The sequence below is a fragment of the Synchiropus splendidus genome, chromosome 3, assembly GCF_027744825.2.
Source record: "Synchiropus splendidus isolate RoL2022-P1 chromosome 3, RoL_Sspl_1.0, whole genome shotgun sequence".
Taxonomy (NCBI): Eukaryota; Metazoa; Chordata; class Actinopteri; order Syngnathiformes; family Callionymidae; genus Synchiropus; species Synchiropus splendidus.
Window position 1 is genome coordinate 18,392,399 of NC_071336.1, and position 27,392 is coordinate 18,419,790.

The 27,392-nt window shown below is 41.0% G+C and overlaps 1 protein-coding gene across 4 annotated transcripts in view; it reads left to right on the forward strand.

Annotated features, from left to right (window-relative positions):
- The first annotated feature begins 444 nt into the window (after window positions 1-444).
- The window catches only part of map3k22 (mitogen-activated protein kinase kinase kinase 22), a 35,718-nt gene continuing 8,770 nt past the window's right edge, over window positions 445-27,392 (forward strand). The window contains exons 1-12 of one of the 4 annotated variants that reach the window (XM_053859655.1): window positions 446-785; window positions 7,738-7,821; window positions 9,567-9,611; window positions 16,158-16,267; window positions 16,820-16,857; window positions 19,571-19,670; window positions 20,274-20,390; window positions 20,984-21,098; window positions 22,263-22,396; window positions 23,214-23,287; window positions 23,999-24,060; window positions 26,694-26,759. In XM_053859655.1, the coding sequence (XP_053715630.1) occupies window positions 7,803-7,821; window positions 9,567-9,611; window positions 16,158-16,267; window positions 16,820-16,857; window positions 19,571-19,670; window positions 20,274-20,390; window positions 20,984-21,098; window positions 22,263-22,396; window positions 23,214-23,287; window positions 23,999-24,060; window positions 26,694-26,759 (880 nt within the window). In that variant the 5' untranslated portion in view covers window positions 446-785; window positions 7,738-7,802. Of the gene's footprint in view, window positions 786-7,737; window positions 7,822-9,566; window positions 9,612-16,157; window positions 16,268-16,819; window positions 16,858-19,570; window positions 19,671-20,273; window positions 20,391-20,983; window positions 21,099-22,262; window positions 22,397-23,213; window positions 23,288-23,998; window positions 24,061-26,693; window positions 26,760-27,392 lie in introns of all 4 variants that reach the window. The other 3 variants (XM_053859656.1, XM_053859657.1, XM_053859658.1) reach the window with 3 other exon arrangements.

Sequence of the window (27,392 nt, forward strand, 5' to 3'; positions counted from 1 at the left end):
GAAAACATGGAACCCGTATAATAATCTTTGGGAAATGAGAGTTAGTCCCATACAACTTACAATCTTTGAGGTTAAATGACAAGCTTTCCCTCACCAACAGAATGTTCAGGGCATTTTAGCAACTGAGTGTATAGGTGTCATAGCATAAGGAGTATGTTGGCCCTTCTGGGTCGGAAGAGGCCACATTTTGGGAGGAAACTGGATGTGGGGCTATGTCACTAACAGCTGCACTACAGTGCTGCCACTTTACATATATATCAAGGACTAAACATTGCATCCCAATTCAACTGAAATAATTGTACAAGACGTAGATCAACTTAGGTTGGAGCCAATTTTGCACATTTGCATGCGATTGCCACATACGTACATTGGGGGGCGGTAGTACTATATAGCGCCGCCGCACCTCAGAAACGTCACTCCTGACGTCAGAGGCTCGTCTCAGAAGAGAAGTCAGGTTTTCGGAGCTGCGCGGACCAAGAGCGGCGACGCAACTTCACTGTGGGACGTTATTTCATTTCTCACTTTACACTCGTTTTCAAGTCGAAGCCAGGCGCCGAACGATGCGGCGGCAGGAAGAGGACACATTCCTGTCTTCCTGAGTGTTTGTTTTTCCCTGCTCTCTGCTCCAGAGCGCAGTTTCCGGATACCAGCCCGCTGTTCTTCTGGAAGGTTTTCTCCGCATCAGTTTGGATTGTTTTTCGCACTTTTTCGCGCTATAACTTCAACAAATTACTCTTCAGACACCTGCAGACCCCAGTTTCACCATGGAAAGACGAAGATAACAGGTAAATGTGTGTCTAAAATGGTCCGTTGAAGTCACTGGGCTGCTTGTTTCACACTGCTCTTTATGGTATTTGGTTTACTGTCAAACTACCAACATTGAATTGCATTTACTGTCGGTATATGTAAGAAGTCCGCCCGCCTGTGTAAACGTTAGAATGTTATGCTAACCCTTGTTTTTAACCACCTTATGTATTCAGGGGACAATGACAAGTTATAAAGTTCACAACTCAATTGAAGTGTTAGCTATTTTGTGCTATTTATATATAAATATATATATGAACATTTAATATTTAAACACATAATGCATTATTGTGATTTAATGTGTAGGTCGACTTAAAATACCTTATTTAAATATGTTGTTGATGTGAGACTTAAAATACCTTATTTAAATATGTTGTTGATGTGAGAACACAGCAGGAAATGGAGAAGGGAACTGGTTGCGCCAGATGTCTAAGTGCAACATGTTTCTGAGACCTAGTGGATTGAAAGGTGATTTGCTGGGCCATTTCTATATGTTGACCTGTGTTCCCATCAGGGGTAGCCTCATAAGTCAGCCTGCTTTCTGCATCGTCCCAGCTCACACTTCATGCCCAGGCTTTCCTCTCAACGTCCCGCAGCCATCTGAGTCTGGCCTCCCTAGTTTTGTTTCCTAGCTTCTCCACATGAGCAGTCCCTCTGATAAACCCACTTCTTGTCACTCCCAATGACATCAGTACGTCTAACTCTGCAAACATAGTCACCGTCTCACTTCGCTCGTTCTGAGCTCCACCACCCTCACATGATTCTATGGTACTCCTCATACACTAGACGAGGAACCTGAAATACAATTGATATGACCTATGAAGTTGCCCATTTACAGCACTTCATCTGAAATGACAGCCCACTCTTGCTGTCATTATAGCACGCACTAATATGAGGGATTCAACTGTGAATAAATATAAATTAGGAATGCTTTCTTCCCCACCTTTAAGATTATTAAGACAGAATAACTGAAACATTTGAGTAATAAGTGCCTTGGTGAGTCACAATAAACTTTCACCCCCGACTTTCTGTCTGTAGGCGTCAGGGAATGCTCATTATCTTCTCAAGATAACATGGTTTCTGCACGAATATGGTACTTCCTGTCAGTGAGCATGTACGTCAGTCTTAAAAGATGGGAGGGTGATTTTGAATTGATGACATGTATGTTGCAGCCCGAGGAAAAGCAATTGTGAATTAGGATGTTTATTCCATTGGCAACATTGCACTTGATAAGGGTCAGGGTTTTTACATCATTGACATGTTGGTTTGACAAAATGCGTTCTTGCCTTGGAGAAAGACAGCTGGACTTTCACTGTGATCTGATTTGTCACCACTTGACAGGACCCTTCTCTTGTTATTACAGGATGTTACCTTGTCCCATGTGTCTTTGGTACTTTGTCAAAGTGAAGCCAAAAGTGTGATTGATATTTTACTGTCTCTTGTGGCAAATTTCCTGTCTGCTTCCCCAAAGTCCTTGAGTGTGTCCCTCCATGGAAACTTAGCCGTTTTCTACTGCGTCTTGAACCAGGGCTTGTATTGTCGTCTTTCCCAGAATAATCTGCCAGCAGGAGACTTCTGACTCATCAAAGGGGGTGGGGTACTGAGTGTTCGGGTGTCCTGGACTCCCCTGCTGCTGACCTCTGAAGTCAGGCAATTATCCAAAGTCTTACTAATCATCCCGTACTTCCTGTCTGTGTTTGAGCTTCTGCCGTCCCTGGTTCTTTATCAAAAACTAACCAAAACTTAGACAGTGTTTATAAACCTAGGAAGGAAGCTATTATTGGGATTAAGTTTGGGACATTTCCATCACACACAAAGTCAGTCATCTATGACATGTATGAAAGCATGAAATCCTTTTTGGGTTTAAAGAATGCCACTGAATTATGCCTTTATGGTTCACCTTTTGTTTAGTCACTTTCTTTGGAGAATCTAATGCAGGCCTGGCCAACCCGTGGCTCACAAGCCACATGCGGCTCTTTTCCCAGTTTCATGCGGCTCTTCACCGAACTTTGTCATTCCCTAAACTAAACGTATGGCATGTGTTTCACCTGTTATTCATTGTCCTTACATATTTGTAGGATGTGCCTCTTTTCAGCAACAAAGTAAAACATTGAGGCTCTTAGCCTCTGACTGGGTGGCCACCCCTGATCTAATGTGTTTGAAAAATTTGTGAGAAATGCAGTGCAAATGTTTGAGTATTTGAGTAGTCAATTTTAGACGGGGTTTCACCGAGAATGATGTCAGACATGAGATCACCCGGCTCAAACAACTTCTCACTTCTCAAGTCCCGTAAGGGAACTCTGGTCAACATGGCTGTCTGTTTTTACTGAGACAATGATGTCAGTGTGTGCGAACATGCTCATACGTGCTTGCCTGCACGCACTTGGCAGGTTTAATGGTTGCTATGAAAATAGAATTGGAGTGGGTGGGCTGAGGAACTCTGCTGAGACAATTCATTAATTAACTCCATATCCATCACATTTGCTAAGTTCCCGTGCTGCAGTAAAGCACAAACCATTGCATCAAGTCCTCTGGATGTGTTTAACTCACACTGCAGACTCGAGGAGGGAGACGTTGTGAATGTTGTTGAGGAGCATTTGAGCTCCAACAAGAGCGTCTGCCGAGTCATGCTCCAGCCAAGAAATGGTGGAACGCTGGGCTTGTGATCAGTGGCCGACACTAGCTGGGCGTCATGCTGGGCATAGGGGGAAAACAGATGGGCCATCTGGTGACTGGCTGGAAATGGACAGGGCCTGGTTTGTTTCTGTGTGTGGCAGAGCTGGCACAGCCTTCAGAGACCACCTGTCTTTTGAGTCTTGTCCATTTCTCCCTTGTTACTGACACTAAAACATCCCATTTCATAAATAAATCACTTTTGTTCTCTTGGAAATCTGTAATGTGATTGATTCTCTCAAGCCAGTTATTGACCACTGCAGTGCATATGTTCAACTGTCCCAAAAGATTTGGATTATTCACTGGTCAAACTTGCTACTCTATTCTTTATAATTAAGGTCCATCTGCCAGTGCGAATGTTACACACAATTTATATGCATTTGCATGATTGACATTTGTGCCTCATCTTGTTTGATGGTCTGCGGTGTAGCATTTTTAATATTACAGATGTCATTATTTTATCTTGCGCTATCTTGTCACTTCTTGCCTGGTTTACAAGTAAGTCTATTATGTCTCTATGAAGTAGAGTAAACAGTCTACTCAGCTGAGATGGTCTGCAACACCGTGTGACAAGCTACGTACGTGGCTATTTTTCTCTCATTAAATTCACTTGTCTTGTTGTGTTTTGGGTTGGTGAAACCTGTGATCGTCTGCCTCATCGGCAACATTCAGTTTTTTTGTGTGTTCTTCTGCATTTGTATTCTGTATTTGTATATAGTCTGCTTATTGAACATGCATCTCACGCTTGCAGAATTGGCATAGAGAGATAATTACATCTCACACCTGAGGTTAGATCAACTGTAGTTATTGAGTGTTTTTCTTTCTCCCACCCTTGATTACATTTTTTCCACATTTCCCCTCTTCAGACTCCGCACTCCTCTCAGTTTCAGTCTTGCAATTGTGTTTAATTGAGAGGCATATTGAGGCGAACCACTGCAGGTGAGGAAAGGTCCAATGTAAGCCCAAAGTAGCTCACAATTCATGGACAAATAACTTCATTCTCATGGTCCTATACTGCTTGATGTTTTTTTGTTTCCAACGGAGCAGGTGTAGCAATATTGCACCCCACAGATCACAAATAGATGTTTAGGAAATTGACAGGCTTATTCTTGCAAGATCTCGTCACACCCCCACTAATATTAGATCTCTGGATACGTGCTGTCGTGCTATTAGCTAGGATTTTGTAACAGCTTCTTGCCAAAAAGCAGCAAAATACAAAATTAAAAAGCTATGAGTTTGTTTTGTAAACATTTTTTTAAAGTTTGGAACTTACCCGCATTTCCTCCTGCCATCAGCATCAGACATCCCATCAATAATGGCATGCTTTGGTGTCGTGAGTGTTGTGAAACACGAGATTTGGATAACTGCAAGATTACGCCGGTAAACAAATATGTCAGCCGCGATGGCCAAGCTACGGCTGCAAAAGGGTCGAGCATCTGCACTACAAGTACACTACAAGTAGGACATTAAACAGTCACTAATAATGGGCCATTTAGGGCGTCCTGCAGAGAAAAACTGGTCCATTTTTTTCAAGTTGCCCTGACGCCCTCCTAGCTAAAAGCCTGCATGCTGTGCAAGGCATAATCAGAAACTTGCCTCACTAAATTACATTGAATGTCACTGGCTACATATGGGCCCTTATTGTAGCTCTCCTTACTGATGATGTTGTTGACCGTAACTATAACAAATCATTGTTTTAGGGGGTTTATAAACCAATTGACATAGTGAAAGGGGCACCACCCTATTGCTGACCCCAACCCCAATCTCTGTCCATGGTACCTGGATATGGCCCGGAAGGTGAGACCCGTGCTTCAATTATGAGTATGCATATCTTGCATAAACATGGAAGAAGATGAAGAAAGCTGTAGACCCGATAACTTGTAGTAAGGGAAATAATCATTACAAAATTCTGTATTTTATTTCATTAATCAGGGTCAGCCAGGTAAAACTGCAGAGGATCCCCATGCGACTGAAAGTGAGACTGAAAGTGTTACTGCGGCTACAGCTACTGAGTTCATCTCTGTTAATGATAATTTGACTCAGATGTTTGTTTTTATACAAAGTTAATTTTGTACAAATTGATGTTTATAGCTCCCTTTCCTTTTTACAAAGAAACTTGTTATGCCAGTAGAAGACATGGCGTGTCGGAAGGGGAATTGGCTTGGTTCAGGGTTATGGCTCCCGTCTCAAAATCCTAGCTAAAAGCCTGCAGGCATAAAGTCATGGTGGGCCTTGGCACGGTTTTTACATAGTGTGGTGCTGCACACGTTTCACAGCCAAATTTGAGAGAGTGCGTTTTCTTGTTCATTCCACAAGAAAATAGTGGAAAAGCTTTGCAAACAGCAGACAGTCTTCTTTTATCCACGCTACGCTCGCAAGTTGAATAAAGTGACTGAGATTACTGAGGATGGAGTGCACAGTAGAAAAAAATCACAATGATTTTTAACCATATTTTTATCAGTGAAATGCAGAGCCAGACATCAAAATGGCTAATGAATAGTTCGGTAATCTTCTTAGTCAAACATAAGTAAAATTAACATCTTTCCTAGTCCTCGCAGTTTCCTCATGATGACAACTCGCAGTATGTCAGTGTAAACATTTAGATTCCAACAATATGTATGAATAAAACCAAACCATTTTATCTGTAGCATCAGCTGTTTATCAGCTATATAAAACGCATCGCGGGTCTCACTGTGAGCCCCACTGTTCAATGACTCCTGTTCTCCATCATAAAAGCTATGAAAAGTATGCTGAACATAGTAATGAGTCACGCCATTGATGAGAGGTGACTATTTAGAAAAATGTGTTGAAAGAAGAGGAATGCCTTGGCAGCCTTGTTGTAGCATTCCGTCTCCATGGCGCTAGAGGCAGTTGTGAGATGATCATGGACTTCAGGAGAGTAACAGCTCCTCCGTCCCCTCTCATGTTGGCTGGTTTATCGATTCCTATTGTGGACTCCTTCTGCTTCCTGGGAACCACCATCACTGAGGACCTCAAATGGGAGCCAACCATCAGGTCCCTCATCAGGAAGGCCCAGCAGAGAATGTTCTTTCTGAGGCAGCTACGAAAACTACGACTGCCAACGAAGTTGCTGGTGGAGTTCTACACAGCCATCATCCAGTCCATCCTCACCTCCTCTATCACCGTCTGGTACAACAGTGCCACCTCCAGGGACAAGAGCAGACTGCAGCGCATCGTACATTCTGCTGAGAAGGTGATCGGTTGCAGCCTGCCACCTCTTCATGACCTGTATGCCTCTAGGACCCAGAGACGTGCAGGTCGGATCAGAGCCGACCCTTCTCACCCTGGACATAGACTGTTTGTTCCTCTTCCCTCTGGCAGGAGGCTACGGTCCATCCAGACCAGAACCTCCCGTCACAGGAACAGCTTCTTTCCCTCGGCTGTCAGATTGTTAAATTCATGAACAGCCTTGTTGTAATGTTATTCTATTTATTTTATTTTATTTGTTTTTTGTTGCACTTTATTCCAAGGCACTTTCCTAGTCAGTGGGCTCCCCACTGACCATGGCAATAAATTTGATTCTGATTCTGATTCTGATTCTGATTCTGATTCTGATTCTGATGACGTAGGTGTCACAGGAAGTTGTGCTATTCCGGGGGAGGAGGGGACCAATCGTGCTGCTGACACGTCAGTATGTCACGGATGAAATGACCCTACTGTGACCCTGCTCTTAGTGCTGGTTGTGCTGCCTAAAGTCTTTGTGCATGGCAAAAATAATCGAGAAACGTATAGAGCTCCAACTCTATCAGAGGATGGTGGGACTGTCTGAAGCCTATGCTAAAGAGATCTGCCAACAATTCACACAACATATCAAGGTCAAGTGTTTGTAAGATGGCTTTTTCTGCTAGCATGCAAATTATATGTAAATCATCCCTAAATCCAATCTTTCATGCCTTTTTCTGAAGTCCTCATCTGTGTCAAAACACTGATGGGAATTTGGAACTAAGAACCAGTGCTGTCATTTGTGGAAAGTGTGACACTATGAGAATGAGACACTCTGTTATCAAGCATGGAACTAGTGGGTTTGTTCAATAGCATACACTTGTACAGGAGTAAGTAGCAAAGCCAAATGTTTATTCTGGCAGTAATTGTGTTGAATGATTTCTCAGATTTCGAGGGACTACAGGCTATTTGTTGCAACCAACAACCACCTGTGTCCTGTTTTCCAAGTACTTTGCACACTACTGCCGGAAAAGTGACAGAACTCTTGGATAATCAAAGTCTGTTTTGTGTTTGCAGGTTGAGGTCTCCACTCACACTGAGAAGTTGAGCTTTGTGCTCAAGTTCACCGGGGCCACTTCCTGATGATGACAGTAAACATGGGTGAGTAGTTGTGGAAAGAAAGTAGTTGTACTGAAACCTGAGCGGATGCTGGGTACCACAAATCCGCTGACAGGAACAGTCTGAAGAGAAATAACATGTTCAGGAGAGGAAAAGTGTGAGTGGCAGCAGATGTGCCTGCTGTTTTCTTGTTGTTAGTATAAACTCTATTTTTTTACCTTCCCTTTCAAAGCATCGCCGGTGTAAACACACATTGTTGCAGTTAAGCGAAACAGTGCATCATTCAAGTTGAAATAGCTTCTAATTTCGGATGAAATCTGGCTCAACAACGATGCAGTTCGACAACAGACTGGCAAATGACAATGAATCAATAAAACACCAAGTACTGCTAATTTTGTTTTTATGAGTTTCATAATGTGATGCATACTAATAAGAGCACAACACACCCTTAAAAAACAGATTAGGTGTAATTTGTAACGTTCAATTTCAAGCTCATCATGCTGCCTGGCCAAAAAAATGTTGCCACCTGGATCTAATCTAACAAATAGGTATCAGCCTCCTTTCGGATTAGGGTCCCGCAACATTATGTGGCGAAATAATGGGGTCAAAACTGAGCTCTCACCAAGGTCTTGTGACAACATGAAAGCTTACTGAAACAATGCTCCGCAAGCGCTTGCCACAATCAAAGTGAAGGCATTCCGACAAATATTGTTTGAATGTGTGACTTTTTTTGTGAGAACTGCTCTATTTGGAGCGAGGCAAAGAATTTTGTGGCTGTCACAAATGGCAATTGCTTTTTACCACCTCAACCCAACATGTTCATTCAGGTTCTTCACATTCTTGACTGTGCTCATGCCAGGCCTGTGTCTGGTATTGTAATACTTTCACAACTAATGAGACTTAGATGTTGAGTTCAATGCTATAGTAGCAGTAGAACATGGAAACTGAGATGTTGGTGTGGACTGATGGTGTTTATTAAAATGTCAGATTTGTTTTAAAATTTACAATAAGGTCAACAGCTGTTGCTGAATGACCACTATTTTGAAGTTCGCTGTTATTGTTGTGTAGTCACGACTTTCAGGGAGAGAGATGAGACGGATGGGGCTGTGATGTCACCATTTTCAAAAATAAAAAAAATCAAGAGGCTTATTAACGGTGACCCCCACCCTCCCAAAAAGATCACTTTATTCTTCTTCTTATTATTTGATTTATTTATTTTTCGTTCAGCCAGACGTTTGCTTACATCAGCTACTTCAAAGTTACATTTTAGGAGGCCTGATTGTGTACACACAGTCATTGTGGGAATGCGTGTGCTCACTTGGCTGATAAGCTCATAGATTCAATTCAATGTCAATTGTGTGTGCTAGGCTTTAAGAGGTCAGTCATAATGTCATAAGAACAAACTGTATAGAAACGCAGTTTCACTCAAACTCAACAGTCAGGACTGCACACAATATGGCCAACCAAACTACATGCAGTTTGAGTGGCATTTTATGAGAAACTAATAGAAGAGTCCTTGAGAGTACCGCTGAAATTAGTCTTCCCACAGTGGCAGGAGGGATAATAAGTGCACAATATTCTTCAATTCCCCAATCTAATGTTTTGAGTGGAAAAACTGAGAGAAAGTACAAGTTGAATTGATTTTAAAACAGCCATATTTTTGTTATGTGCATACTTTGGGTCAATACCAAGACATCTTGCTTTACAGATATGTCTTGATGAATAACAGCAGTTTTCTGAAATGTTTCGATTTACAAGTAAACAAATTCTTTTTTTTTTTTACACAGATGACGGTCTTCAAAATGGACCTGGACAACACAGGAACTCACAAGGTTTGAAAAACTGTCCTTTGGAAGTCTTTCAAGACATCTCTATCTTCAAAAGCCTGAATTTCCCATTGTTAGATGAATTGGGAATAGCCTCTTAAGACGCAGGCTTTTGTCTGGTGTGCATCTTTTTTTATTTTACAACCAGTTCAAAGTTACTCATCCAAGTCACTGATTGTTGATCTTTTTATGAATTTCCATAGAATTTTTTTTTTGCTTGTTTGCGTCTTGGAGAGTGATGTCATGTACAGGATAACTCACATGCAGCACAACTATAGCAAATCATATTGTACCAGTTCTTAAAATTTTGGGGGTGGGAGGGTTTATCGTCGAGAAATAATTGCCCTGTGATAACATCATAAAACCTGCCTTTGTATTGCACATCTCAAATTCTTTGAATGCTGACTGCACCACAGAGCAAATAAAAAATGAAGGCACGGTCAACAAACCACATTAAAAGGATTAACTGCATATTTCCTTTGATGTTAATTTGCCTTTGCTTTTTCCCACGTTTCTTATTTTAATACTATGTTGCCTTGTTAGACTGCACCTCATTCTCACAGACCCAGGAGACCTTATCCAGGAGTAAAATGTAACATGCATGTACTTCTGAGGAGATTGTTATGCCTCGGCCCGATTTTACAGTCAATTAAGTTATTTTGACTATTCATTAGATATAATTCATCCTTCCGCGTCAGAGTGTCACAAGCAAATCAAAACTATAATTGTCTCTCTCTCATGCAGCGTAGCCATTCATGAATAACAAAAAAATACTTGTGTATTGCCTAGGAGCTCTGTTTGTCTCACTTCATCACTGGGAGTATTTTTTAAATTCAAGTTGTGATGTCGGAATGACGTTCATTGCTGTAAAGTATTCATTTTCATAGACAGAATACATGGTTTTTCCCTAAAATGTTGTCAAGAATTCAACACAACATAACTCTTTCCATTACAGTGAGGCGGTAACGTTTGGCAGTGTGGGAGAAGGAAGTGTTTTCAGACACTTCAGCAAAGATGTTGTACAAACACTCACACACCCATGATACCTGACTTACGTAAGAGCAATTGCACTTTGTTGGAGATTAAATGTGGTGTAAGGACATCTAATCTAATCAAATAACTATATTCATTAGGTCTAAATGAATCCTATTCTGGTCTGAAAAAAACTGCAACTAAATGGCGTGAGTCACAGCTTGGACTCTTGCTGCTGCAGAGCAAAGATCTGATTGGCTCCAGCAGCTCAGCCTGCTGAATGCCTTTGCCATGATGTGTCTCTCAGCTCCAGGAAATCCCCTCTATGTCTTTATCCAGCCAGCACTCAGTATGTGCTTCGATGGACCTTGTACCACATTCACCTGCACTTACTCAGGATTACTGCAGTGTTATTTTTTTCAGTTTTTTTTTTTAATCTTGATTTCTTTGCTCGAGCAACAAATAAAAAAGTCACATTTTGAACTCATTGATTGGTTCATCAAAATGCAAGGAAGACTAAACTAAATTAGTCCATTTGCCTTTTTCTCTAGTTAGTTTAATTTAACTTAACTAACTTAATTATTTAATTTAAATAATATGAAAACAACTTCAAGTACAAAATAAGGTGTGACATGTTCAGGCAACCGGTGGGTCAATGTGCTGTGCTGAATTATTCCGTTGGACCTGCCACTTGACATGGTGCTGTTTTGTGTTATTATTGGTGTTTCTGAATTTACTTGGCTCAAAATACGGTACATGTACATGAGTACATGAGATGAACCACATTTGTGTGAGTCTTCTGCTGACTGCTTGAGAGTTGGCATCCCTGCTCACCAGTAGCTTTGGTAATAGCTTTAGTCCGGTTGGATTCTGCCGCAATGAGCTGCTGAAATGCAGAGGTGATAATGGTGAAGTGAAGTAACATTGCTGGTGTGGAAGCTTGTATTGAAAAAACAGCTGGTCCGAAAAAAATAACGTGCAAAATGTGTGCAAGAAGCATTGACCTGAACACGTAGAGTAGTCCATGTTCATCAACTGGATCTGTTGCACCACTACTGCGAACCACTGTTGTTTACAGTCTTGTATAACCTGATCCAGAACTTGCTACACTCATTTGAGTTTCAGCTGCATTTCAGACTCTTTCACAGTCATGTTTGAAAAAAAATGGAAAGGGAGTGCTGATGCAACACTTAGCAATCAACCTCAGTTGAGTAATGCTGCTCGCTTTGCTTGGCTTCCTGGAATTCCCCTTTTTCTCAGGCTAGTCACATTTTAGCCAAGACCAGACAAATAGGAAGTCTTTTTAAGAATGAAATTTTGTGGCTGGAATAATCTCTGGCCATGGAAAATTCTCACCACAGACTCTGTTCTTGTCTGAGTGAAGTTTAAACATTTGTTCGACTGTGGCATGAAGAAAGACATTCATCCGTGCTAATAAAATGTTTGATTATCTTGTTATTGCTGCCAAATATTTGCATGTTGATAATTATTTCAAGCTTACATCTCAAGCATAGATCAAGCAAAAACAAGGATCCCACGGTTTAGAGTAGGAGTGGCCAACCAGTCATGGGCTAAGAGCCACATCCTACAAATATGTAGGCATGGCAAACAAGGCTCACAGCAAGTCATGTGGCTCTGCATCAGTATAGCGGTTAAAGCACATCTCCGTGTTTCTCAAGGTTGCCAGTTCGCGTCTGGCTTATCCCTCTTGTGCATTTATTTTAAAACTTAATGCATTTGACAGTGATCGTGTGTACTGTTTATGTTTCAAAGTTAAATGCGATTCAAAGTTCAAAGATTCAAATTCATATTTAGAAATTTTGCTGGAATAGCTTTTATTTTTTCAACTTATTTCTTATATAAACAATCTTCTCAACAGCAACTTCATCAAAACCGCAGCCTCATGAAACTGGGCAAAGAGCTGCATGTGTTGGACAGGCACGTTTTATCGCAAAATGATTATATATGTTAAAAAATGAAATGTCCACACAATATTGAACTTTATTCTTTTCTTTTTTACCCATGATTGACAGCTCTGATTTGGACGTTTTGTTAATGGCACATTGTTCAGTTACTAGAGACTGTGTTATGTGGATTTTACTGTCTCACCATAGCTATGATGAACATTTGCAGTGGTCACAGATATCTAAAAAAACCAGCGATATCATTGTGGAGGTGTATGTGGTTGCCATGGTGACGTCTGCACAGAGTTTGGTACTGTCATTTAGTCAGCATTTCTGGTGAGTAATATTTGGTCAGTGGCAGGATGGATGTTATCTTTGTTGATGTGTATAGCCCCATAATTTTCTATCATGTCATCGAATGACTGTTTTGGTCGGAAAGATTTTGTAGTTGATTAAAAAAATAATAATAATTAAAAAATAATAATAAGAACAACTGTGTCTGATGAGTTCACTGGTCTGCATGCTCACAACTGCGCGATGGGTTTCACACACTCTCAGCGAGGCCAGCCTTCCCTCTGTTATTATAAATCGTTCACAGTAGAAGCTTGAACACACTCATGCAACAGACACAGACAAGCCTGTGTTGTTTGTTTTGTATCCTTGACTGCCAGCAAACTGGGAAGTCTGGACCTCCCACCCACCATAGGAACTAAAATAGCCAGCCTGAGAGAACTGACCCGCTATCTTTATGATCAAGTGTTCTGTATGGTTTCCCAAAACATTCATATGGGTTATGTGAAGAATATAAATGGTCAATAAACGATGGATTATATGTGATGGACTTGACCTGTGCAGGGTGTATTCCACCTTTTGCTCATGGGCACTCCCTTTTTTTCTGATGACTCAGATGACTTGTTGAGTTATGAGTTATGATCTAGAAAGGTGTGTTTATTATTTGGGCCTGAATGAAATCAACTTCAAATGAAATGAAAGCCTCCTGGAACTATATTTATTGCTGTTATAGATGAATGAAGCAACGCTTTGTCCCACCAGCTGTGACGTATTTACTTAACTGCATGATATACATACATTTATGTGTTTTATTTATGTATTTCCCGCCAGAAATATAACACTTTATATAGATTTAATAAATAAGATTTCAAACTTTGTCTATTAAAAGATGATTACAACTTATCCGATTTATTGAGAATCAACAGTTTAGATTCACATCACTCACACACATCACTCACCGATGGTAATTTTTACAGTGACAAAGTTGATTTATGCATACAAAAGTCCCAATGTGTAATGAAATGTCAAGTGTGTCATATCCGTCAGTGAATCAGTTTTTTTCCTGTTTGAGCAGTTGTCAGCTTGAGTTCCTTGATGTGTACTATATGACCATAAATCAAAGCTATTTGTATGAGTATTATCAACACATTAGCAAGTTTTTGAACATTATAAATAGAGCTGTACCGAAATGAACTGAAAGAATGATAATGCCATTTGCAACTATGGCTGACTGTCGGCTTAACTCACTGTAATCAGGGCATTACGCATCAAGTAGTATTCAAGCGTCATATAATAAATTGACAAAATTGTATTTATTTAGCATTGCCATTTCACCAACGGACAGTACATCCATCAATTTTCAGTTAACCAGCGCTTAGTCCCTGTTCAGGGTTGCGGGGAGTGTTGCAGCTTACCCCTGCGGTCATTGGGTGATACCCTGGACAGGTGACCAGTCCATCGCACAGCACCTACTGTAGGAGGAAACCGGAGTGCCCGTGCCCATGCAGGCACGTAGAAAATGTGGGAAAGTTCCAGAGCTGGATTTGAACCTTCTTGCTGAGATGCAGGTGCTAACCGTTGCGCCGCTGTGCTGCCCCCATAACGGACAGTGTAAATTTCAGTGAAATTCAAAAGGACTGTTTTGTTATCTAACGTAGTCCCCTCGTGAATGATGGACAGCCTTCTGAAAGATTGTAAAATCAAAAATATTTTCCCATTAATTCCTGCGTTCAAGTCACATGCATTCTAACTTTGATTTGTAGGATTGCTGCAATGTCCAATGGCTGATGTAACAGTGTTTTCTCTCAATAGTATTTTCTCTGTTGGTTATTTCTCTGTGTCCAGCCTGGTGCTGTACCCTAATGGTAACATCTTACCTCATAATAGTTGTATTATGACATGAAATAATACTAGAAGAACGTCTGCTAAAGATGCATCAGAGGAGCTGGTTACTTAAGTTAGATGATCCAAAGGATCAGGAGTGTTGGAGCTCTGTTCTGAAGCCAGGACTCTCATTTGCCTGTGGAGCTTTTCCATCATATAAGTGCCATGCACGTAATGTCACTTTAAGTCTTCCAGCCAAAAATCAACTTTGGGCTATTTTCCGTCGCCAAATATTGACTATATATGTATTTTATCCTGGAAGTTTGCTCTAAACAACACCACATTTACTGATTATTAATAAGATAGTAATGGTTAATGTGTTCCCCAATCTGAAGTGTAACCAAATGTTTTGTTGATTGTCAACATGACAACATGACAGTATTGAAGCTGAAACTCCGAAGATGAGGTTTCGATAGATGTTTTTGATGCAAATGTGATTGGAGAAAAACAGAAATTTGTGCATATAAAAAGCACTCTATGTTGAGCTAAATGAGAAGTCAGGAACAGAATCACCTTAAATTATGATAGCACTTGAACCGATGGTGCTGCTAGATTTCATTTGGTTTTCTGTCAGCTTTGAAACGCTGAAGTGGAGCAGCGAGTGGGCGACCGTCATGGAGAGGTGCAGGGTTGGTACTGTTGATAACTGAGATCAAAAAGTGCTGAATGAGGACAATTGTGTTAAACTGGTTAGATCATGTGCGGCAGAAAATGAAGCACTCATGCCCTACTTCTGTTTCCATCTGAACAACAATAAGAGACTTAAACGTGGTGAATTTAAATCTGCATCATCATGAGATCATCTCATGCATTCAGAGCAGAAACCTGTCACTACTTGGCTATTGCATATTAAAATACAGCTCACTGTTGGTGTCTCTGTCAGTAACTCTACTGTGAGTACAGGAAGTGAATCTTGTCTTGCTATACAAGGACTTTCCAAAATTAATAAATTGGTTGATTTGTTCCTAATGTTTTCGTGACTTGTAATGTTTCTAGACTAGAGAGACACTGATGTGCCTCCACTTGTGCCTTGTCAATACCTAAGTTTTTAGCCTCCAGTTGTGGTGTTTTGACTGACTTTTTTTTAAAACTTGTTTCACTTTAAATTGTGCACAATCGTAGGCATGTTGTGAGACCCCAAATGTAGAGATGGACCAGGTGTTTCATTCTTTTTTGAGACTTTGAATCATTATCATTGACATTTTACACTTACGGACTGATTGCTGCGGTGTATAGTGTAGTGTAGTGCAGCCTGGACATACTTTTGTTGCCAGGCGGCATGCAATTCTGTGTTCACTGCCACAAGGTCCAACATCAGGGATTAAAAAAATGCACTTACTTTAAAACTCAGTCAGATGTGTCAGATTGCATGACTTTCTGTGTATTCCACCATTATGTCTTAACCAAGTTCTTGACCGTCCGCTACTTGCCAACACATAGTGATGCTTTCACTTCCGAATATGAACTATGAGTTAATGTTTTTGTTTCCTCTTTTCTATAGATGATGAGGAGGCGCTCAACTCCATCATGAAGGACCTGGCAGCTCTGGGCCGCTGTTACTCACAGCAGAATAGCCACAAGCCCAAGAACAGAACATTACTGTACAAACAGGTAACAAGGGGGTTTTCTTCAGAGTAGACTTTTAATGAAGTTGCATTCTCAACATGCAGCTTATTGGTTTTGAAGTAAATGGTTTTGATGGTAACACACCTGCTTTAGTTTATCATATTTTGACCCCTCATCTTTGTGTTTCTTTACTTGTGCCTTTAAAGAGAAAAATTAAGGTCAGCTGTGATTGAAGTTGATTCATCTCTAATGACACTTTTTCATCTTCACCCAATTCCGATGTATGCTGACCTCATGCAGACTTGCAGGCTCCTCCAGATTCCATCTCTCTGAGCTCACAGCTTTATAAATAGACAAGTGAGATTGTGTCATGTCGTCAGAAGGAAAGTCTTATCTTTGTGAAGCAGAGGGAGAGAAATAACACAAAGCGGTGTAATGATTGACAACCTTTTATTGTCTATTATAGAATATTTATCCTGATATTGAACTTGTATTACTGTCATTCTTTTGTTTATTCAGTCCATCATATCCAACATAAAAAGCATGAATCACTTTCCACTTCCATGACTCCCCTCTGTTGTTGTTTCCTCTCCACAGGATTTAAGAGTCAAGCTGGAGCATGAGAGAGAGAAACGGTATGTTTGAACCATCCAACTGTTTATTCTACTCCTCTGTCAAAGACCTAAAGCTTCATCTGGGAGTTTTTTTTGTTTTGATTAGCACAGCCTTGGATCTTGTGTTTGGAAAGTCACAGTTATATGCCAGATTAAAAGGAAGAGATGGCTGTCTTCAGCTCAACAGTCAAGGAATCAACTGTCATTCTGTGAAATTCAACATCTGAATTCCAATAGTGTGGAGTGTTGTTTGTGTCATTTAATTTCATGTAAAACTGCATCAACAATATATACACTATATACACCACAAACCACTCCCAGCTCACCAGGGTGGAAGGACAGCAGCCTGGACAGGTTGCACAGTTGGGTCTCCACTGACCTGCTTCCTCATTCTTTAAGTCAACAGTCCTGAAGGAACCTCTTTTGGCCTTCAGTGTTGTACAAATATCTCAGGCCTCTGCTGCCTCTGTCCTTCAATCAATAAATAGATAAATAATTATTAATCCTTACTGCCTCAGTGAGACAAAGCAGTACCCTTCCTCCTGCAACTGGTGTCTTTTTTTAAAATCACTCTTGGATCTGTCTTCTGTTAGGAAGCTGTGGCAAAGAAGAGAAGAGAAATTGCACGTCTCTTTCAGTAGAACCAGGAATCTCACAGGGCTCTTCACTTTTTCGCAGCACTAATTGGCTTCAGCAAGGACAAAAAGACACGCTCATGTCTCTTCCTTCGTTCTCACACTGCTCTACTATCTCTAACAGTTCTGGAACAGACCGAGTAGTTAAAAGGAAGCCATCCTATGTTGGCAGAAGCGCAGTTTTGAGTGCTTAAGAATGAACTTTGCAGATATAGCAATGTGCTGTAAATAAAATGGAGTCAAGGTTTTCTGTCATATTCACCCACAGATGCTGATTGGCTGATGCCAGGCAGCTTGGTTTTTACCCTACTGTTGTGTAGCTTACACAGAATATTATAGTCGGAAAATCCCCTGGCCATCTTCAGTTTGTGATGTTCGTACAAATAAAGCCAAGATGACACATTCCTGGCTCATAGTGTCGACAGTCTTGACTTCCCCTCAATCTTCCCCTTAATCATCAACAGGTTTGAGGCAATGAAAATGTAGTAACTGTATTTGTTGTCACCTTGTGCCAATAAACCATTTGTTCTTCTTTTTGAGAATTAGAGGATGCAGCTCGATTAGTTGGAATCAGAATTAAATCTTTCCTTAGACCTTCATGAATATGTACGAGTTCTGAGTCATATTCAAGAGCAGATAGTTGAGAGGTTAGCTTAACATTAGTAATAATTATGGACTTAAACAGCAACCGCTGTATGCATTTCTTCTCTTATATGATGACCTTTAAATGTTATTAGAGACTGTTTGAGTTTATATACATTTATTGCACAGGAAGTATAGTCTCAACTGGGGAACTGCACTACTGTGTCACTACATTCTCCATATTTTGTCTGTGAAAATTGCACCAAATTATCAACCAATCGATGGCCAGCACAGTTGTCATGGGATCATTGGAATTCCTCTGGGAACTAAGTAACTTGATATTGAACCATTGCTTTTCTGAGACACACCTCTGCCTCTGCCTGTTAGAATATGGTGGTTGGGGCAGATTCAATTTTGAGCCAGCAATTAACATTGGAACCTTATTTTATATGGAGAATTAAGTGTATTTTTACTACAGTAGATGGACACACTTGTCCTCCCGATACTGCATGAGATTTATTTTGCTTTTTTGTTTTTATTTTGCCTAATATACAAAATGTAGCTGTACATTTGTAACCATGGTGAGAGTTTATGGGAATCTGTTCACGTGCCCTTGCGGTGGAAGGAATTCACCTTTAGTGAGAGCATCATCCTCACACCCCCACTTTCTCAACTCCCCCTCCCCCACGCTGACATGGCTTTATCAAACACATCACCATAGAGCATAAACAGAGACAGTGAGTGTTTAGCTGAGCTGCTTTTTGCCTCTGATCTGCTGGCCTCTCATTTCCCCGAATCTTCATCTCAGCGAGGAGCAGTCATTAAGATTGTTGGCCTTGTCCTCTGATGAGGAAATTATGGTCCAAAAACAACTCCTTTTATCATGATACTATAAAGAGATAACTGGAAGATTATCCTAAAGCAGTGTGATGACAGATTGACGCCTGAGAAGCTCATTCCCTTTTCTTGTTTTCTCAGGCCGCTTCATTATTTTCCCTTTGTAAATATGTCTATGTCTCTGTATCTTTCACTCCGTCGTTCTTTAAAAGAGGAGAGGAAAGACACACATCCTGCTGCTTTTGCTGCCGCTCCATATTTTTTCCCCTTTCCTCTCAGGAAGTTTCCCATCTGCCTTTGTGCTGGCCGGGACGGGAGGCCCGCTCGTGTTGAAACAGTGCTCTGATGCACACACTGATTGGGAAGCACACTCATGCATGTAAAGTTTTACAAACACACACAAGCAACTGAAAACATACTCGCTACAAACACTGGCTGATAAGCCCGGTGTGTGCGCACATATTTGTACACGTAGATGTGCAGCAGAAAACCCATGCTCTTTTGTTGGCACTGATTAATGTCCTGATTCTCTGTCAGAGTGTTTTCTCCTTGACCCCAGTGACCCGCTCTCTGGGCCTCCTCTCTCATTATTATTATTTTTACCTCTGTGTTGCATCCAGACAAAACACGACCTGCTCTTTCTGACCTGTCGCACTGTTTTTTTTTTTTTTACTGGCCAGGATCATCCCGTTCCAGAGGCCGCTGAAGATCAAAGAACTGATGCACAAAGTGAGCGAGGCCTACGGTCAGCAGATGGACATGTTCTTCATGGAAAAAGAGGTCAGAAAATGATTTGATATGTTATATGAAAAGTATAGCAGTTCATGAAGCACATACAGTACCATGTTGTGGTGGGAGTCTTGTGTTGTGTTCAAGAAAAGGTGTTGACTTAATTTCCATTTGACCAACTTTAGTTCCCAAAGTGTTAAGTTTAGGATTTAAATGTAGGAATTACACATAGTTTTGAACATCAAATAACCAGTAAGGTGATCTGGGTTTCTCCGGGGACCACAGACCAGACTTGGACTTTGATGCAGATTCTGCTTCTACTGTGTGCTGTCAGCTGAAAGAACAGTTCTGCTTCTACCTTTTTTGTAGTTTACTGAGTTATGTTTCTTTCACTCTCTTTAGTTTAACTCATGCCCATGTGAGCAACATTAATTGTTGGACCATCGTTGGTCTCAAACCAGTTTTCAGTCATCTTGCGAGGCCATGAATTATGTCCAGGTTGAACTTTGTGTGTCGTAAAAGTGAGAGAGCTGTGAGCCGTGCCAGCAGCAACATCCACTCAGCGTCATGCTCTCACTCAGCTCCTCGATGGCGTCATTAAGGAACAATGGGGAGCCAAAAGGTCATGTGTTGTGTGTTTTCTTATCCTTTAAGCTGATGCTGCCCCTGAAGACTCAGGAGGACCTGGACCAGGTTGTGTTGAATATGGGCTTTGGCTGCGGGGCCAACGGTCTACTCAGGATAACTTTGAAGACCCCCAAAAATAACCATGTGAGTTAGTGAAATACTGATTCGACTGACAGGTGTGAGTGTGATGTTGTGGCTATTAGGTCAGGATGATATATATCGTTTTGAACATTAAATATGTTTGCATAGTCAGCAATGAGCTATTTTGCAACATGATACGCATCCTGTTGGCAATACGATGAATTGCAGTATATTGCATACTGTAACTTTGTAGGAAGAACCATCATTTTAGGAGGGAAAATCAGATAATGAAAACATTTTAAATACATCACAAATGCAGCAGCATATCCAAGAATCTATGTATTAAATATCGATATAGACAACTTTAAATATCAAGGCTATATCACACAAAGTATTGCAATATTTCAGCAAAAATATTGTTACAATATTGCAGAATCAAATAGCCAGCCAATGGCAAACATCTAACTTCAACCCCCTTTAGGATGGAATTTTTTGATATATGCGCTGTTTTCCCTACACTCATTTCACTTTGTTTCGTATTGATATTGAGATATGAAATGTTGTCCATATCATTTAGCCCTAGTGCACAATCATATGATGCTTTTCTCATTTCCTGTTTTCTTCCCACCTCACATGATATCATTCTATTCTTGCAGTACCTACAGGTGAACAGCAGGGACAAGCAGAGTGAGATGCGATCTTCACGTTCACTGGGAGATCTAAAGGGCTCCCTGCTCAAGGGCTCAGAAAGAGTTCGGAAGCACTCAACAGGTGAGGGTTATAGAACGTGTTTCCTTTATATTCCTCACCCCTGTGTACTTCAGGACCGACACAACCAAGATACACTGGTTTAGACTGAAACTGCAGACCGTAAATACCTCAGAGGCAGAGAGCATGACCTTCAAAGTACAAGGCAGGTGGCCATAGTGTTACGGTTGGATAGTTTATGCCCGCGAGTTGCTCATGAGTTGTAGTTCAATCAAATAAGTGACTTGGCAAGGTCATGTTAGAAGTCAGTCTTAAAAATAACTTTTGCAGTATCAGTTCATGTGATGCCAAGTCAGAAGAACTGAAATATCTGCCTCTAAAATATGCTAATGGAGCTGAAAGTGACTGAGGAGGAAGAAACAGTCCCCTCCACTGCCACTTCAATCATAACCTTCAAAGGTTCATGAGGTGATTTAAATGATGTCGCTGAGAAGTGAGTTTTTTTAAAGTAAGCAAATTGCAACATGCACTTTGCATCAGATTACATGAGAAAGGTCAATGTTCCAGTGTTATCTCAAGCGCGCAGCTCTCTGCCGCACCATTTGCATTCTTGCGTAGCAGCTGAAATCACCTTATGATTGCTGTCTTAGTCACAGAGCTCCGTTGACATCAGCGCTGTCATCATCCTGCAGATGTATAGAAATACCCATACATCAATTCTGAAGTCATATTGAGGACAAATAGGCCGGTAGGTGGGGTGGTGGGCGGGTTTAATGCTGGATGACTGATGAAGGCTGACAGTGAGGCAGGAACTTTGGATGGTTGAGTGCAGATGTGATGTATATGCAGCCATGAGGAAACTAAAAAACGTAATCACTTATCCGTCACTCAAGATGTTATGTTAAACGTAGTCTTATTGGAACGTCTTTTTTTTACACAGATTTAGAAATTGAAAAAAATGTATCATTAATAATCAACTATTCACTGAAAGGATATTTTCTTCATCCGCATACCTTTTTGTTTGCTCACAAGCTGCTCAATTTTTTTCCTTTACCTAAAGATAGATTTTGTTATACATAACAATGCGACTGGATTCTCCTCTTTCATTGCTTTACTGTGTTCTCATTTCCTATCCATCTCCTCCTTCCAATAACTTGATTCCGTTTCCCACTTTTCACTTAATTCTGTCCTGCTTGTTTCCTTGCTCCACACTCTCAACCATCCCAGGTTCCCTTCACACAGGTCGGACGTCGCCACCTCCAGGGAGTGTTCCAGAGGAGCAGCAGCAGATTGCACGTCAGGGATCGTACACCAGCATCCACAGCGAGGGGGAGTTCATCCCGGAGACTCTGGACCAGAATGTAAGAAAAACAAGCAGTTCTGACATTTAATGAAGGGTGTAAGCCAGGGATCAGCAACCTTTACAATCAAAAGGGCCATTTTGTTCCCTTTCCCGCCAAAGAAAAACAGTCTGGAGCCATAAAACATAATGCAGCATATTCATTATTATTATTATTTTAAGAGTAGACTACAACAGCTCAATATAACAAACAGGAATGACGAATTTCCCCACTCTGGGACCAATAAAGGATATCTATCTGTTAAAATTACATGTGCAGGTCAACTTCTCTGGTCAAATAACTTTTATTATTAAGTTTATTCTTCCCTTTAAATTATAATAATAGTGGCCTAATGTATCGTAATGTAGTTGTGTCCCTCTGGAGTTGCTGTGGTTAGTAGGCATGTGTGCGACTGAGTGAGATTCCAGTAGTGTTCAGATGCTGCTGGTGTGGCTTGGTTTGCCAGGTGGCAAACTCTCCTTCGGTACCGTGATATGACGAGGCTCTTCCTTGTGACATGGTAAATAAATAAATACTTCTCAGAGTGACTGCCCAGTTCACTCATGCCTAAACTACCAGTGTGATAAATGTGTACTGTGACTCTGTAACACACAAGCGAATTGCGTCTCAGTGGAGCTGAGGGGTGAAAGCTGCATAATGAACAATGGGTTTGCTCTTAAAACCTTCAGTTGTGACCGACCCATCACGAGTCATTGCTGAAAGGGGCCCTGGTTACAGACCCCGCTGAACAACATGATCGCTTTTGGCTTATTGAGCAACCTAACTTTTTCGTCCTGTGTTTGTACGTGTAACCCATTCTTTTTATCTATCACTCTAGATGCTGGGACCTTTCGGGAGTGCAGACAACTCGTTGTCAAGTAGCTGTCAGTCAATCGATCAGGCGCTGGACAGGTAAGTGTGTGTGTGACCGCTGTTTGAACACTCCGTTGGCAAGCATTTATACTTAAACATCTAATGACATGTAAATAGAATTATAACTTCAACAGTCACATTTCTGTGACTGCCCAAGTGTAATCCACATATGAACAGTCACTTATCTACAACGATCAGGGTGTGAGATTTAGTCAGAATGTGAGACGCAGAGTGACAGTAGAGAAGTGAAAAGATAGATTTGGAATTGAAAGTCTTCCCTGAGCACGAGTAATGGTGAGGGAGAGCGAGAGTGCAGGCCGGAAATGACTGTACCTGCACAAGGCTTATCTGGACTCCAGGCAGCAGAACAATGACAGGAAACCGGTGCATGGAACTTTTCCCTGCAAGCGGGCATACATGCCCCTTATCCAGGGTCTCGTGGCCCCACGTCACCCGGTAGTTAGTTGAGACGTCACTGTCTGAAGAGTTGTCAAGGCTTGACACATTGATTCGAAGTTTATGCGCTAAAGAAACAACAGTGAAATTGCAACAAAATAACATGATGAAAACAGCAACAGTATTTATTAAGAAACACAATACTGTATACATTCTGTAGATCTTATCAAAATGACAAATAGCTTAATGTGACCAAATGATCTTTGTACCAAGTGGTATGAGTTAATTTGTTGTTGAGATAACCAGGTCAGTTACCAAGCCTTTTCTCTCTCCCACGTCATCTTGTTGTTTCAGTCCCCCGTTTTCACAGAATAATCGTGACAACAATTACCTGAACCTCAGCTACGAATACAAAGGTAAGTGACTCACGTTATTCTTAAGTAGCTTCAAATGTCTTTAGAATAACTTTGCCTTTTCAAACTGTGGAGCCACAAATCAATGAGAGAAAGGTAATGTTGATGTCAAGACATTTTCGATGCCGTATACTTTGCGTGTGTCTTTATGACTTTTCCTGCACGCCTTTTTTTCTTAAAAAGAAACTGGAGGAAATTACCCGGACATCTGACTCCCCTAGATGTGTTGTCCAAGCTAGACACACATTCTCTAATGAATTTATTTACCTAGTATAAAAAGAATTATGAATGAGATGTATCCATGTATAAAACTCTGATGCAGAGCTGCTTTATTCTTTATCACTGCCATTCCGGCCTGCTGTCTCTAGTCATTACTTCTTTTTTTATCTTGTCCTCCCTTCATCTCCCACCCTTAACGTCCCCCCAGCCCCCACCCCTCATCCCTTGGGTGCTTGTCTGTCCCTCTTCCTTCAGGAGGCGTTTTTTTTTTTTTTTTAAAGCAGGATGACATAACACTGACATTCTCTTTATAATTAGAAGACATGGCCATTTCCGGGATTTGGGGAATCCTCTATCTTGCTAGGGAGAGATGTAGAGAAATAATGGCAACCACAAGCTTTCTGTGATTGGCTTAGGAACTTATTTCCTGCCCATATTCCTCAACAGTGTCATAGTGACACTGTGAGCGCATTGTGCACAAATATACCCAAGAGTGGGTCTAATGTGCGCAGACAAAATGGATGAACACTGCTCAATGTTATATATTGTTTGTGTAATAATAGCTACAGGCTTAGCTACAGTTCCCAATTAAATGTATTTTTTCGGTAAATAGTTTGTGATAAGAAAAGAGCAGTATCATTATTGTACTTTTTAAACAGTTGATCAAAAAGGAACGTATACTTTTCTCTCTCACGTACAAATTTTGAGTCCTACATTGTGGCTTATGTTATTCTTGTCTTATCTTTATGTCCAGTTTAATATGATTGTCATTATAAACTACCACCCATGGGATTCAACAGTAAGTTAAAGGAAAAAATAAAACATCTTTGTCTCCTGTGGAACGTACGGTGGCATATATCCTATGTCCTGTTCAAAATTATTGGATGGTGATGTGTCTATCAAACTCGACTGCCATTTGTCCCGCTCTGCACTCTTGCTCCCATTGCGGTAAGCAATTATAGATATTGAAGTATTCAATGCTGCACAGGTCAGGAGGCGTTGCTTTGCAGACCATTTAAGAAATAAGTGGGGTTTATTACTTAAATTGTTGGTCGAAATAGGTCGAAATTTAGGTAATTTCTGTGTGGAGTTTGGTGTATGTTGTTCCAGTGCTTTCCTGGGTTTCCTCCTATCTGTCTGGAAAAAAAAAAACAATTTTCCTAATATGTGCCCTGTGGTGGACTGGCAACTTGTACCGAGTGTCCCTCATCCTGTTTGGAAAATGAGTGAATACATTTCAGTTTCATTGTGCATTGACTCCATGATAAGTACCAACACCTTATGCAGCCCCGGGGCAAAGTGGGTTTCCATGTTGCACAATCCGAAGTACGTCCCAAAGAAGCATGAGAGGCTGAATGGTGGTTGCACCTTTTGCTATTGACCTTTTAGCTCAACTGTTGGGAGTTGCAGTTCAATCACCCTAAGAGTGGATGTAGTTTCCCCTTAAAACCTGTTTCTCTACTCATGGGTGTTGTGCAGAAGATATTATGGTCCTCCGGCAGGGACAGAGGATTGCACACTATGTGTTAAGTTGGCAAATACTGTAGCACAGTTACAAGCCCCTTGCAGCTTGAATGAGCAAAGTTCGTAATATCTTTTTCGTGGTTGATTATTTGGTGGAAAAATCACAGACTGTTTGGTTATTTATGAAGTGTATGAGCTGGTCATAATACACTCTGAACTTCGACTGCCCAAGTAATTAGACCCTTTTCTGAGATGTCTTCAACTTGTGTCACTAGTTTATGACGTCTGATACGTTTTCCTTTCGTAAATCCCTGGACAAACAAGGGAGAGTTTCCCTGAGGTGCAGCAGGACACTGGCTCATGCACGTGCAAGCTCAGATGCACACACGTTCCCCTACGTACAGAACTGTGAACAGAACTCCTTCCTGTTGAGGGCTACACTATTTGTTTATCATTCCCTCTGAGTAGATTTTTCCTCTCCATTCTGTGCTGCCAAACACAGAAAATAACTCCCGTCTCCATGGGATTCAGCCACAAAAACAGCACAGAGGGAGGTTTTCTTCTGTCAGGACAGCTGCTTTCAATTGCTTGTGGCTCCATTGCTCTCCATTTAAAGCTGCTGTGTGCACGCGGGTGTGTGTGTTAGCATTCACCTACGTCAGCAAAGCTCCCCACCTGTCTTCACTTACTGCTCCACTGGGTCGAGAGCTAACGCTAGACTAGCACACATGAGTGGCTCTTCTGGCAGTGGTGACACTGTTCTGTGTGAGAAAATCTGTCACTTCTAAGACATCACAGATGTGCCATTCCAAAAAAGGAAAAAAAAAACAGGGAATTTTCTATGTCGGTGATCCTTTTGGGGATGAGCACCTTTGTTTGGCTACATGTCTCAGTTTGTTCCGAGCACATCAAATAACCTAATAATTCTGAACCTTTGAATGCTCCTCTTCTAGGACGACATGGTGGGACTTTCCCTCGACAGTTTCAGTTGCCGAATCGCAGCAAGGATTATGGAGATCGTAAGTCGTCTTATTTTTTAGAGTGATAATATTGTTGGTATCTGTGTTTGGGGACCCACAAAACTAAGTGGATATATTATCAATTCATTCCTTTGGCTCAACTAGAGGCAGACTCAAGAGGTGATAGGGAAACAGGGGGGGGCATTTAGTCATACTGTATTGGTGACAGTAAAAACACTTGTTTTTAATCATGAAAATTAAATCTGCCTCCAATTCTTCACACTTTCCGTCTCTTCATATGCCTGGCCCGGAAAGCACAAGCTAAGGACTTCAGTCATTATGATGTTTCTTATGGGATTTTTTCGCAAATAACATGTTAAAAAAACGTCTTATTCATGTTCACCTCCATCATGTGTTATCCCTTTGTTTCAAAGATACCACTTGATTTGTTGTTAGGTGAGTTTTCATCTTTAAACAGAGATCATTTTTCTGATGGCGTAGCGGCTCCCATTTAACAAACCCTGCTCATGCTGATTATCCTATTTCTGATACCATTTGTAGCAAAGAGTTTAGACCAAGACTGTCACACCCTGACATCTGAAAACATCTGGAAAAACCTGCACGCAGACTTCCATACTGTCAGTGCTCGTGTTTACTGTTGTGATTATGATGCTGACTGACATTGCTGCTGGC